This window comes from Myotis nattereri (assembly GCF_964212035.1).
Source record: "Myotis nattereri genome assembly, chromosome: 5".
Lineage (NCBI taxonomy): Eukaryota > Metazoa > Chordata > Mammalia > Chiroptera > Vespertilionidae > Myotis > Myotis nattereri.
The window spans coordinates 31,749,999-31,763,694 of NC_138080.1; the positions used below are offsets into that span (position 1 = coordinate 31,749,999).

General features: G+C 53.8%; 1 protein-coding gene across 1 annotated transcript; it reads left to right on the forward strand.

The window, feature by feature from the left end:
* The first annotated feature begins 1,777 nt into the window (after positions 1-1,777).
* Positions 1,778-5,866, forward strand: ADAMTSL5 (ADAMTS like 5). Its single transcript, XM_081091083.1, is given in 8 exon segments — positions 1,778-1,880; positions 2,878-3,005; positions 3,435-3,546; positions 4,160-4,303; positions 4,306-4,550; positions 4,840-5,038; positions 5,111-5,182; positions 5,449-5,866. Coding segments are annotated over 8 exon segments (1,374 nt in total). The 5' UTR covers positions 1,778-1,789; the 3' UTR covers positions 5,832-5,866.
* Positions 5,867-13,696: the final 7,830 nt, after the last annotated feature.

Here is a 13,696-nt window from a genome sequence, read left to right on the forward strand (position 1 = left end):
CACTCAGCACCAGACCCTTCCTGCCCCAAATGCCAGAGCCAGGAGGGCCTGAGATACAGGGAAACTGAGGCTCGAGAGGGGCCATAGGTCCAATGAGGTCCGGCCTTCCCCCACCCAGTGCCCAGGAGCTCGGGGGCTGGAGGGTTCCCGTTTGTCCTGCGTGTGCTTTGGGTACTGCTGACTGCTGGGCTCCCTGGCTCTGCTCCAAGGAAGGACTCACCAGGTGGCCACTTCCCTCCTCCTTCCTCTGCCAATGTCATGGTCACGCGGAGGGCGTGCGTGGCAAGTGGCTTTATGTTTCTCCTGACAGACGGGAAAACCGAGGCAAAGTTACCAGCCCGGGCCCCCCCCCCCCCCCCCAGCGGTCTCCCTGTTTTCTGCATCATCCTCACCAGGGGCCCTTTTCCCTTTCCAGACCACCCTGGCCCTCCATCCCACACCCGCTGCTCCTGCAGCCATGAGGTGCTGGCTGGCCCCTTTCTGCCCCTCCCCAATATGGGGACACCCGCTGCCGAGGGTTTGGGATCGGATGGAGCCCTGAAGGGACCCAGCCCCTACGGGCTGCTCCCCCTGCAAGGTCTCAGAGTCCTGGACTGACCCCAGCTGGTCCCCGGTGCATAGATGGGGAAACTGACACCTGGGGAAGGGGAGTCGCTGGCCCCTGGCCCTACAGGAAGGTAGAAGCAATGATGGTGGAGAGAGCAGTGAGGCGCCCTGACCCTGGAGACACTTGTGCACTTATCCTGGAATGATTTGTTCTGTCATTAGACACTGATTAAGCACCTACTGTGTGCATCATAGGACAATAAACAACCAATAATAGTAATAATAATAATAATTTGAAATCATCTATATTCCAGACTCTGTGCCTCCCATTTTTCTTACCTGATCCGAAGGACTTCTCAAAAATTTCCTGTGAGGGGGGGCTGTATTATGAATACATTTTTCAGATATAAGAAGGGGAGGCTCAGAGAGGTTCAGTTACTGCCCCAAATCACATAGTCAGGGCAGAGCTGGGGTCCAACCCCTGGCCTGCTCACACCTCCACTGCAAAGACTCCCTCTGCTTCCCCAGACCCCACCCCCTCCGGAACCTCCTGCTCCTGCTATGGACCCTCCTGAACTGTGGTTTGGGAGGCAGTGCTCAGGTAAGGGGGGGACATGAGCCCAGGGAGCATTGGGCATGGAGACCCCATAGCCATGTGGGGGTTGCCAACCTCCCCTCCATGCTGACCATGCCTCTCTTTCTCCAAGTAGGGTCCAGGGGAGTGGACACCATGGGGTTCCTGGAGCCGCTGTTCCAGCTCCTGTGGGCAGGGACTCTCTGTGCGAAGCCGGCGCTGTGTCCGGTGAGCAGTGAGCACCCTTCCCTCCTGCCAGCCAGGCCCAACCCCTGAACACACCCTTGACCTGCCCACACATGCTGTGCCTTTTAATCCTACAAATGCACCTGGAATGTGGGTAGGGTTTCTGTGGGAGGGTGAGGGGTGAGCAGGCGGGCTCTGGGAAGGAGGTTACTGGGAAACCTGACCACACTCTGGCCACCCTGCTCCTCACAGGTTCCCCAGGGAAGAGCTGTGCTGGGGGGACACCCATGAGTACCGCCTCTGCCAGCTGCCAGTAAGTTCTGTCCACCTCCAAGACCCCTCGAGTCTGCCCTGAAGCCCTGCTGCTTCCCCACTCATGCCCCCAAATATGTTTGCCACCCTGCCAGATTTTCTGGACTCCCCTGAGTCTGTCCCAGCCTCTAACCCACCCATCTCTGTCCCCAGGACTGTCCTCCAGGAGCCATGCCCTTCCGAGACCTCCAGTGTGCCCTCTACAATGGCCACCCTGTCCTGGGCCCCCAGAAGACTTACCAATGGGTGCCCTTCTATGGTGGTGAGTAGCCTGCCCTCCTGTTGGTCCAGAGGAAACAACTCAGAGCTGGCAGGGAGAAGGGGCTGCTAAGAAAGAATGGGCCTTGGAGGGTTGTAAGAAGAAGTAGGCATTAGCACTTGGGCTTTGAAGGATATGTAGGAGTTGGTGAAGGGAAGGGGGAAAGCATGTGTGAGATGTAAAGCAGAGGCAGGGGGAGGCTGGGTCTATTCCACACAGGGCTGAACACCAGACTGAGGATTTACTCAGGGCTGAATCCAGAGGCCAACAGTTCTCAAACTTATCTTGGTAGCAGGAAATGTTGCCAGTATTTAGCTGAAAATAGTGAGTTATATAACTGTGTGCTGGGGGCAGCATGCCTCCAGGTTTAAGGGAGACAGGCAGCTTCAGATGCTATGGAGAGGGCAGACACAGGTAAGAAAAGCCTAGAATAAAGGAAGTTCCATTTGTAAACCTCATCGTGTTTTTTTCCCTTTGCCCTAAGCACTAGCCCACCAGGGCCGGCTGGGGCGCTGTTCCAGGCTGGGTCATCCAGCCAAGCTGAGGGAGATGGGAGGAGCAGGAGTCAGAGCTATGGGCTGGAGTGAGTGAACTGCTCATTGCGCCCTGCTGCCAAGCAGAGGGGGAAGCTGAGTCCTGGGGCTAAAGACACATGCTATGTGGGACCCAGTCAGCACTGGACAAACACTTTTTATTGGGCACCTGCTGGGTGCAGCTCTGCTCAACGCTGAGCCTAGAATCACGTCTGGAAATGGTTATTTGAGTGTTTGTGGAATGAATGCATGCATGCAGGCCCAGGATATCTGCCTGGGGAGAGTCAGAAAGCTGGAGGCCAAATGCCGAAGCCCAGTCCTGGCCCTGCTTCAACCTGCATGTGCAGTTTTGGCTGAGTCTCTGGGCCTCATCTGCCCAAGGGGGTGGCTCTCTCTGGGAGGCTAGCGGGAAGGGGGCTGTAACTGGGATAGAAGACCCCTGGTCCACTCTGTCCTTCCACCCCCAGCGCCCAACCAGTGCGACCTCAACTGCCTGGCCGTGGGACATGCCTTCTACCACAGCTTTGGCCGCGTCCTGGATGGTACTCCCTGCAGCTGGGGTAGCCGGGGACTCTGCGTGGCTGGCCGCTGCCTTGTAAGGACTGCCAGGACCCGCCCAGCCCAGCCCACCTCCCACCGCACCCCAGACCGAATTCATTTAGTTTTAGGTCCCGCCCCCTCCTAGATCCTCCCCTCCCACCGGGCCACGCCCCTCCATAGACTTCACTCCTAGCTTCTCTCCAGAGTCTGCCCTTTCACTCTCAAGTCCCGCCAAGCCCCCTTCCTTTTGTTCCATGACCCCTCCCTCTTCCACAGGCCCCGCCCCCATATCGCCTTAGGCCCCACCCAGACCCCGCCTTCTGGGCCCATCCTTTTATTCCCAGGGCCCATCTCTTTTATCTCAGGCCCCACCCTCGTCTCTAGGCCCCGCCTCCTCGTTCTCAGACCCCGCCCCCCTCTCTCGGGCCGAGGCCCGGGCTGGGGCAGGGGACTCTCTCTGACATGTGTCCTCCCATCCGCTTAGAACGCCGGCTGTGACGGTTTGATGGGCTCGGACGCCCGCGAGGACCACTGTGGTCGCTGCGGCGGCACCAACGACTCGTGCCTCTTCGTGCAGCGCGTGTTCCGTGACACCGGTGACCTCTCGCCCCGCCCTCTCCACTCTCCCAGAGCCGACCCTTTACGAAGCCCCAGGCACGGAAGTGAATTCCGTGCTGATTGGGCAGCAGCCCCCCTCGTTCATCATTCTGATTGGTCACTGCCAGATTGTCCCGCCCTTCTCCGAACAGATGTGGTTCTAACTCTTTCGCTGCCTCATTTAGGCAATACTAATCTTTTTTTTTTTAATATATATTTTATTGGTTTTTACAGAGAGGAAGGGAGAGGGATAGAGAGTTAGAAACATCGATGAGAGAGAAACATCGATCAGCTGCCTCCTGCGCACTCCCCACTGGGGATGTGCCCGCAACCAAGGCACACGCCCCGGACCAGAATCGAACCTGGGACCCTTGAGTCCGCAGGCCGACGCTCTATCCGCTGAGCCAAACCGGCCGGGGCTAGGCGATACTAATCTCCCCCCTCCCCCCCTCCCCCCGGCGATACTAATCTTAACCCCAAACGTTTACGGCCGTTGTTGGGGTACTAGTACCAAGGCCAATCTCCTTAGCCTCAGTATCTCATTTAAACCTCAAAGCATCCCTCAGACAACCCGCCACCCGCACCGCAGCATCCTCCTTCCTTCCCGCCCAGGAGCCTTCGCAGGATACTGGAACGTGACTCTGATCCCCGAGGGCGCCAGGCACATCTACGCCGCCCATCGGAGCCGAAACCACCTGGGTACCGCAGAGGTTCCGAGGGGGAGGCGCCCTCCTGGCCGCCTCGATGAAGCCGGGAGACTGAGGCCGGAGGAGGGGGACGCAGGGTCGGAAGGTGTTGGGGCGGGTTCCGGGGAGCCTGGGCTGACCCTTCCCTTGCAGCGCTGATGGGGGGCGACGGGCGCTACGTGCTCAACGGCAACGGGGAGGTGAGCCCGTCCGGGACGTATGAGGCGGCGGGCACCCGCGTGGTCTACACCCGCGCTGCCGGGCCGGAGGAGACGCTGCGCGCGGCCGGACCCACGTCCCAAGACCTGCTCCTGCAGGTGCGTGCCGGGCCTCCAGGGGGCGGCTGGGCACGTGGTGGTGGTAGGGATTAAAGGACCCCGGGGAGGCTGGGGACAGAGGGGGTGTCGGGATAGAAAGTGAGAGTGGGGAAGCTAGGAACAGAGAGTCAGAGGGGTGAGATCGGATTAGAGAGAGTGTCAGAGGGGCCAGGGTGAGGTAGAGAGTCAGAGGAGGGAGGCTAGGGTAGAGAATCAGGAGAAGGCCAGAGGATGGAGGCTGGGCCACCAGTTCTGATTTCGGTTCCCTAGTGTGTGACCTTCTCCCTAGGTCCTCCTGCAGGAGCCCAATCCCGGCATTGAGTTCGAGTTCTGGCTCCCTAGGGAGCGCTATGGCCCCTTCCAGGAGCAGGCCCAGGCCCTGGGCTGGTCCCTGAGGCAGCCGCAGCCTCTGGAGGTGGAGCCCCAGTCCCTTGAGCCCCAGGAAGCCCTGGCTGCTTTCCCCACACAGACCCCAAAGCCCACCCCAGGTGAGCAGGGAATAGCCACTATGGGGGCGAGCAGGGAGGTGGGGCGTGTGCCCTAACTGCACTATCTCACAGATCCCTGCCCACCCTGTCCCGACACCCGCGGTCGTGCCCACCGGTTGCTCCACTATTGCGGCAGTGACTTTGGTGAGAGACCCTTTTCCCCAACCCTCACCTGGCCCCTAATTGACCTAAACTTGGCTACTTTCCTGCTGACATCTGACCCTGTTTTGACTTTACTCTTGAGTCTTTGATTTGACTCCAACTTGACCCCTTCTGGCCCTTATTTGACTTCTTGATTTGGCCCTTTGCTCTAATTTGACCTCTAAGCCCTCATTGATCTTGACCTGATCTTGACCCCAGGACCCTCTCCACAGTCCCTAGGGGCCCCCCATGTCCCACCTGACCCCAAGTTTCCTCATATGGCAACGGGGTGCATGAATGGGTGTCCAGGTTGGACCATCCAATTGGCCTCAGCACCACCCTGCCCACAGTGTTCCGGGCTCGAGTGCTGGGCCACCTCCGCCAGGCCCAGGAGACCCGCTATGAGGTGCGTGTGCAGCTTGTCTACAAGAACCGCTCGCCACTGCAGTCCCTCGAGTATGTGTGGGCACCTGGCCGCTGCCCCTGCCCACCAATGGCCCTCCATCGAGAGTACCTGCTGGCTGCCCAGCGCCTTGTCAACCCCGATGGCACTCAGGACCGGCTGCTGCTGCCCCATGCTGGCTACGCCCGGCCCTGGAGCCCCGCCGAGGACAGCCGAGTACGCCTGGCTGCCAGACACTGCCCTGTCTGAGCCCCCAGACAAGAAAGATGTGCCTGACCAGGCCCAAACTCAGCCTATTTCCTCTCTTGCCTGGCTTCCAAGGAGCTCAGAACTATCTCCCACCACAGCTATGTACCTCTCCCTCATACACACTTACACACCTTTGCGTACCATCAGTCAGATCCACTCTCACAGTAGGCAGGCGCTGATGAGAAAACACTGAATTGCTCCTTTAACTCTGATTTCTTCTCTCACCCTGACTGCCAGGAAACTCATAGCTTTCTTTTACTCAAAAACTTTGTGTCTACTTTTATTCCCCTTGCCTCACACTCACTTGCTTAGAGACGCTCTCACACGCAAGCAGGGCCCATAGGAAGACATGCCTAAGGAGACATTGTAATGTATCCGTTTCCCCTCTTGCCTTGGCTACCAGGAAGCTCCTCACTATGTAACTCCCTGAAACTCTGTGCCCTCTCTTCTTGCTGCCATTTACCCATTCACCACAATGTATTCAGAGACATTGTCACAGACAGACATACCCACTAGAACACATACCTAACTAGGCACTGTAACATACTCATTTCCCCTTTTGTGCTGACTACCAGAAGGCTCCGAGATCATCTTTTCTCTTTCAATTTTGTATTGATTTCAGGTGTACAGCTTAGTGGTTAGAAAATCATATACTTACCTAGTGCTCCCTTTGGTATTTCCAGTGCCCAATTAGCATCATATATAGTTATCATAATATTATTGGCTATATTCCTTATGGTTTACTTTACATCCCCATGACTATTCAAAGATAATTTTGACAACCTCAGCAATTCTAGAAGGGGTTCCTCCAGTCCACACTGCTGTTCACCCCTTTTATATTTCTACTTAGTTTTTACAAGCAATTTTTTAAAACAAGGGCACACTTGGCCACAGAAATGTGTGGATGCACTGGTGGTAGTGGGATCCACAACTGTGCTCTCACAGCGTGTACACATGTGATCTCACAAACCCCATCCCATCTACCTGGTCCATTCCCCACCTCCCTTCAGAATGTCTGACACTTTGTGGGAGGGGAGGACAGGGACTATATGAGGATGGGGTGAGTACGGGGTAAAGATGGCTTTTATAGGTCCCAAGCCTCTTCTCCAGGCCTGCTTCTTCTTGTGTTGTCATAAATTCTCTTCATTTATTCTTCTGGAGCAAGAGGGCAGACATCAGTCATGTGAGAAGTGAGGGTGTGTGGGGGGTGGCTCAGCAAGCCCTCCCCCACTCTGGGTGAGGGCGCCGTCTTCTGCCTCCCTGTTCCGGATGGGTGCCCCACACTGTCATTTTGGGACAATCTGCTCTTCTGTCCCATCATGGCTGTGTTTTCCCCGCTAGCATGGATACTGGCAGTGGGCAAGGGGCACACAATATGCAGGTCTCAGAGCTGGATGGGCTCAGCCCCTGACTTTGCAGATGACCTGAGGCCAGACCACTCCCCTCTCCTGGCCTTAGTTTCCCGGTCTGTGAGTACCCTTTCAGCGCTTCCTGGCTCTGATCATGGGAATCACATTCTTCTGGATTCCTTCCCTAGCCCCTCAGTTCACTCATGTATTCCTCCAAAGGGTATTTATTGAGTGCCTACTGTATGCCAGGGGCCCAGCAGTGCTTAGACCATCCCAGGCCTGGCTCTGTCATCTGCAACGAGTGCTGAAGCTGGAGAAACCTCAGAGCCCCAAATTTCGTGAGCAAAGTAGGATGCAGTTCTGGAGGGAGGTGTGGGGCCTGGGCGCCCACTGGTGGCAGGATGGGGGAAAGGTAGTCAAGGCACTGGTTACCTGCAGCCCTGAAGGGCCCTATGCTTATGTACCTGCTCCTCCACACCCACTTCTCTCATCTGCACTTGCCTTCCTCAGGAATGCCTCTCCTCACCCACCAGCCTTACACCAGCACCCACTTACGGCTCCATTCTTCCCACCACTGGCCTGAGGTTGTCCCCTCTGCCTCCATGCAGTATGGGGATATGTCTGGGAATAAGGGTCTCAGGCCTTCTCAGCCCCAGAGCTCCTAATCCCAAAGCATCTGGACTGGCTGACGAGAGGCGCCTGCTCCTGGGAAGGGCCAGCACAGGGTCTCCTCTGGCAGGCAGGGTGGCCTGTGGCCGAGAGCAGTGACTTCCCCAGCCCTTCACAGCTCCTCCTGTAATGGTCTTGTAACACTCCCAGTAAACATGCCATTGTTTTGATCTGCTCTTTCATTTTAAAGCAGTCTAACTGTTTAAAGAGAGAAGAGCCAAAACCGGTTTGGCTCAGTGGATAGAGCGTCAGCCTGCGGACTGAAAGGTCCCAGGTTTGATTCCGGTCAAGGGCATGTACCTGGGTTGCGGGCACATCCCCAGTAGGAGATGTGCAGGAGGCAGCTGATCGATGTTTCTCTCTCATCAATGTTTCTAACTCTCTATCTCTATCTCTCTCCCTTCCTCTCTGTAAAAAATCAATAAAATATATTTTAAAAAAAACTTAAAAAAAAAAAGAGAGAAGAAAACCTTGCAATTCTAAAGTTGCTCAAATTCAACAGCGTGGTGGTTCAGGAAGGAACTACCATTTGTACTTGCCAAGCAACGTATTATGCTGTTTTGCATTGAAACACTAATAACTCCAGGTGGTTACATAGAATGACAGAAACAAAGTGAAGCATTCTGTTTTTTTCCTTTTTACAGTCAGTCCTCAGCCCTTTTTCATTAGTTACCGTGTCCCTGCAGGGATACGCTAGCCCATCTGGGTTAGAGGCACACACATTGCCCGGAGTGACTGCAAATGGGTAGGAACCTCCTCTTGAAGGAAGCACAGGTGGCACATCCTTGCTTGTCCAGAACTGGGAATTCTCCAAACTGACTTCCCACAGATGGTGATGTTTATTAAAAGATGAATTAAAACAGGCATGTTTGAAACTTGCTTCCATATTAGTAAAAATGACAGTAATTGTAATTATTTCATTAGCCCCACAAAAGGTTGTTTTCGATATTTCTGAACGCCAGCTCTGGGGGGCCTGTCATGTTTTTCCTTTCTAATTCTCTGCAGAGGGCACCACTCTGTCATCTGCCCTTCTCTCACTGACCCTGTACCAGACGACTGACACATAGGAGGACACATGTCCACTTAAAGAGCCACAGAAAGCCCTGGACTGTCTGAGAGCTCACAGGTTTAGATGTGGGCATACAGGTGAGGTTGGCAGAACCACTTTGGAAAACAGTTTGGCCATGTCTGCTATAGATGAACAAAAATCTCAGTAGCAAGTTAGATATGTCCAAGTCCCAACCCCCAGAATCTGTGAATGGGATCTTATTTGGAAAAAGGATCTTGGCAGATATAATTAAGGGTCTCAAGATAAGATCGTTCCGGATTACCTGAGTGGGCACTAAATCCAATGACAGGTATCCTCATAAGAGGCATGCAAAGGAGAGACAGAGAAGAGGCCATGTGACAATGGAGGCAGAGACTGGGGCGATGAGGCCACAAGCCCGAAGCTGGAACAGGCCGGAAGGACCCTCCCTGGAATCGCAGGAGGGAGCGTGGCCCCGTAACACTGACTTCTGGCCCCCATAATGTGAGAGACTGAATCTTTGTTGTTTCAAGGCCCCCCGCCCCCAGTGTGTGGTAATTTGTTATGGTCGCCCCAGAAGACTCAGAGGCTCACCCTATACTCTCCAATCTCTCAGAAAGGAGAGCCGCACTCACCAAAGGTCAGTTCTAGAATGTTCCTAGCAGCTTTAGTCATAATAACCCAAATTGGGAAACTACTCAAATGCCCATCAACAGTGGAATGGGGCAAATAATTCTGGCCTACCCACAGGATGAAATGCTCTCCACCAATGAAAAAGAGCAAAGTACTGATAATACACACCGTGGTGTGAGTCTCACAGACACAGCTGAGTCAGATAGGAAAGGACCGAGATACCACTGGGGGTGGGGAGTGACTGGGAGGGGCTGGCCCTGTTGCCTTAGTAGCTCTGAGTCACTGGTTACACTTTTCTGTAGGTTTAAGAATAAAACAAACTATGTGCTCAGCCGGCGTGGCTCAGTGGTTGAGCATCGACCTATGAACCAGGAGGTCACAGGTTGGATTCCCGGTCAGGGCACATGCCCGGGTTACAGGCTCGATCCCCAATAGGGGGCGAGCAGGAGGCAGCCAATCCATGGTTCTCTCCTATCATGGATATTCCTCTCTCTCTCTCTCTCTCTCTCTTCTTCTCTGAAATCAATAAAAATATATTTTAAAAAAAACAATAAAAAATATAAAATAAAACAAGTCTGAGGGGCTAAAGGTCACTGTTTCCACCTGGGGAGACAGGTGTGTATCCTCCCTATCTGTACTGCCTGGTGAGCTGACCAGGGCAGGGGGACAGGGACAGCCTCTGAGCACCTGTTTCACCACCTCGGGCAGTGATGTCGAACCTTTTGAGCTCGGCGTGTCAGCATTTTGAAAAAGCCTAACTTAACTCTGGTGTCAAGTCACATATAGAAATTGTTTGATATTTGCAACCATAGTAAAACAAAGACATATTTTTGATATTTATTTTATATATTTAAATGCCATTTAACAAAGAAAAATCAACCAAAAAAATGAGTTCGCGTGTCACCTCTGACACGCATGTCATGGGTTCGCCATCACTGGCCTAGGGACAGCAGGGTAGGGGGGATGCCAGGTGCAGAGCGAGCCCAGCACTGCCCCACCCCCAGACCACAGCCACAGCACATTCTTCAAACAGCTGGGCCAGTGATAAGCAGATTCTGAGATCCCTGTCCCCAACACCCACGTAGGCCTCTTAGCAGACCTTTGATCAGTCCCTTCCTCCCTCTTGACAAATCTTACATCCCCAGGAAAAGCCAAAGTCCTTACCACGCCTTCCAGATATCTGCACGGTCCACCCCCTGGCTCACCTCCTCTCTCCCCCTCATTCACTCAGCTCCAGCCACACAGGTCTCCCTGTTCTTCCTACACTCTGCCAGGCTCTGCCTTTGAAGAGACTCTTCTCTCTGCTGGACCACCCCTGTCCGATTCTCACCAGATTCATGCCCTCACCTTCTTCATGTCTTTACTTGAATGTCATTTTCATAGACAGGCCTTTCTCTGACCCTGACATTGCAGCCCTGGCCCCCTCAACTTTGGCTGCATTTTCCCCACATCATTCACCTCGCTCTGACATGTGTTTTTTTTTAATTAAAATTTTTTTTATTTTATTGATTTAAGGGTGAGGGAGAGAGAGAGAAACATCATCATTGTGAGAGAGAAATATGGATCAGTTGTCTCCCATATGCGCCCTGAACTGGGGATTGAACCCGAAATATGGGTAAGTGCCCTGATCAGGAGTTGAACCCACGACCCTTAGATGCACAGGATGATGCTCCAACCAACTGAGCCCCAGGGCTCTCTCTGACATGTTATACATGTATCATGCCAATTGTTGCCTTCCCAAACTACCAGGAGTAGGAAATTTTTAACTCTCTGGGTCAATACTGTAACCCCGGCTCCTAGAGGAGGGGTTGGAATACAACAAATGCTCAATATCCGCGTAACACTCAGCAATTCCTCCTCCTTTGTTAGAATTCTCAAGGATGAGGACACGGGCAGTGGTGTTGGTGGCTGCAGAGGGCTGCCTCCTTTTTGGGGAAGGCTGTCTTAGAGTCACCACCAGCTGGGAACTGCAAGGCTGGCTAAGGAGCGAGGGGCATGGCATGTCACAGGATTGCAAGACTTGGCTGATGTGTTTGGGCAAAAACTGGGTGTCTCGATCAGGGACGGTAGGGTCTTCGCCTTCCGATGCCTCGCGCACCCACCCCAGAGCAGAGCAGACACCGGCAGGCCGCTGCGGCAGGGGGCTGCGGGGTGGGGCGGAGGTGGTGGGATCTGTGGGAGATGGTTGGCCAGGGGCAAGTTGAGCAGAGTCGGCCAAGCGGCCAAGCGTAGGCCTGGGAGTCGCTTTCATCCCTGGTCAGAGGGTGGTGGGGCCTGTTGGGCGGGTCCGAGGGGAACTCGACCATGGCTGCCTTTTCTGTTAAGCCTTCCTAGAGCTATTAATTAGTTTAGCTGATGTTTATTGACCTGCTATTATGTTCCAGGCGGAACACAGCACGGGACAGACACTCAGCCGCTGTGGCGCTCACAGTCTAACGGGGCAGGCAGGCGAGAGGCAAGAGAAATAGGTAAAACACGTCAAGTTGAGATGGAGACATGGCGGGTCATGCAGATTTTATATAGAGGGATCAGGGAAGACCTCCCTGCGAAGAAGGCATTTGAGTCAAAACGTGAAAACAGTGAGGGAGAGTGTGAAGGCGCAGACCCCCTAGGCACCTCTGTTCTGGAAGGATCTCCGGGGCCCTCCTTTAGTCCCTCAGCTGAGCCAGGTGCCCCAAGGTCAGGCTCCACAGCCTGATTGTCCCTGCCTTTGCCCTTCAGGCCTGCCCTTCCTCATTTCTCAGGTGTCAGCTCACTCACCACCTCAGGCATCTCTCCTTTTTTGTCACTGCTTCCTTTCCTCTCCATATTTCTTGGGTACCCTCTTTCCATTTCCTGTCTCCTTGCCTGTCCTCAATTTAAATGGCAAAGAGTTCCTTTTTCTCACTAGTGCAGTGATGGCGAACCTATGACACGCGTGTCAGAGGTGACAATCGAACGCATTTTTTTGGTTGATTTTTCTTTGTTAAATGGCATTTAAGTATATAAAATAAATATCAAAAATATAAATCTTTTACTATGGTTGCAAAGATCAAAAAATTTCTATATGTGACACGGCACCAGAGTTAAGTTAGGGTTTTTCAAAATGCTGACACGCCGAGCTCAAAAGGTTCGCCATCACTGCCCTAGTGAATACCCGGCATGTAGTGTGGTGCCCTCCTCTGCCACATACTAAATACTACTTTTTTTCTTAATTGAAAGAATAGAGACTAACTGCCCAAAAAAGAAAAGAAACTGGGTGTCTACAGACAGGTGCCCAGCACCTTTGAGAAAAAACTGAGTGGTTGAGAACCACTGAGTTACAGCCTCAGAAGCACCTGCAGTGCCAGGGTTTGCGGTTCATCCTGCTAACCCTTCTCTTGTGTTTGCATCAGAAGCTGTGGCCCCCTAGGACCACGGGGAAGCAGAGCTTGGGTGGCAGGAGCTGAGTGGTGAGATGGGTGGCCTGATGGATTCTGTAGGGCCCAGGTCCTCCCCAGCTGTGAAAGCAGATGCCTTTGTGTTACAGCCCCTTCCTCAGGGGACAAAACCTGGCCCCCAGGCTCCAGGCGGAGCTCGTTGCAAGTGCAGTTCAGGCTTCAGGCACCCGCTTCCACTGAGACCGCCTCCTGGTCCAGTTCCACTCCCACCCCCACCCCGTCCCCCAGCTTCCAGCTCAGGATCCGCCTCCAGGGATCTATAGCTGTACAGGGGAGCATTCTGTATTTTATATACTGTTGGATTGGATTTGCTATTCTTTCTTTGGGCTTTTTGCATCTGCATCCATTCCTGATTTCATGAACAGGGTCATGCCAGCCTCACAAAGGAAACCCAAGTGAAAGCTGAAGGAAGCCCCATTAGTGTTCACCCAACTCCCCTCTCTCCATTTCCATGAATGCCAGTCTGTCAACTGCCAGCCCCAAGGCCTCTCTGCTGCCTGCAGAGGGATGCTGGCTGAACCCAAATGGCCACTGCTCCCCCAGTGCATAGTCCCTGGATCCCTCAGCACCTGAACAGAGGGTCTCAGGTGTGCACTGGACACAGGTTCCAGGCTTGGCCACACCTACTTCTTTGGCTCCTTCCCCTACCCACTCCCTACTGAAGCTTCCTGAGGTCCCCTTCCAGAAAAGGGACTTGTACTCCAATTCTCATCTCTGATTCATCTCAGCCACTTGGCAAGACCATAATTCTGGGCCTCAGTTTCTTAT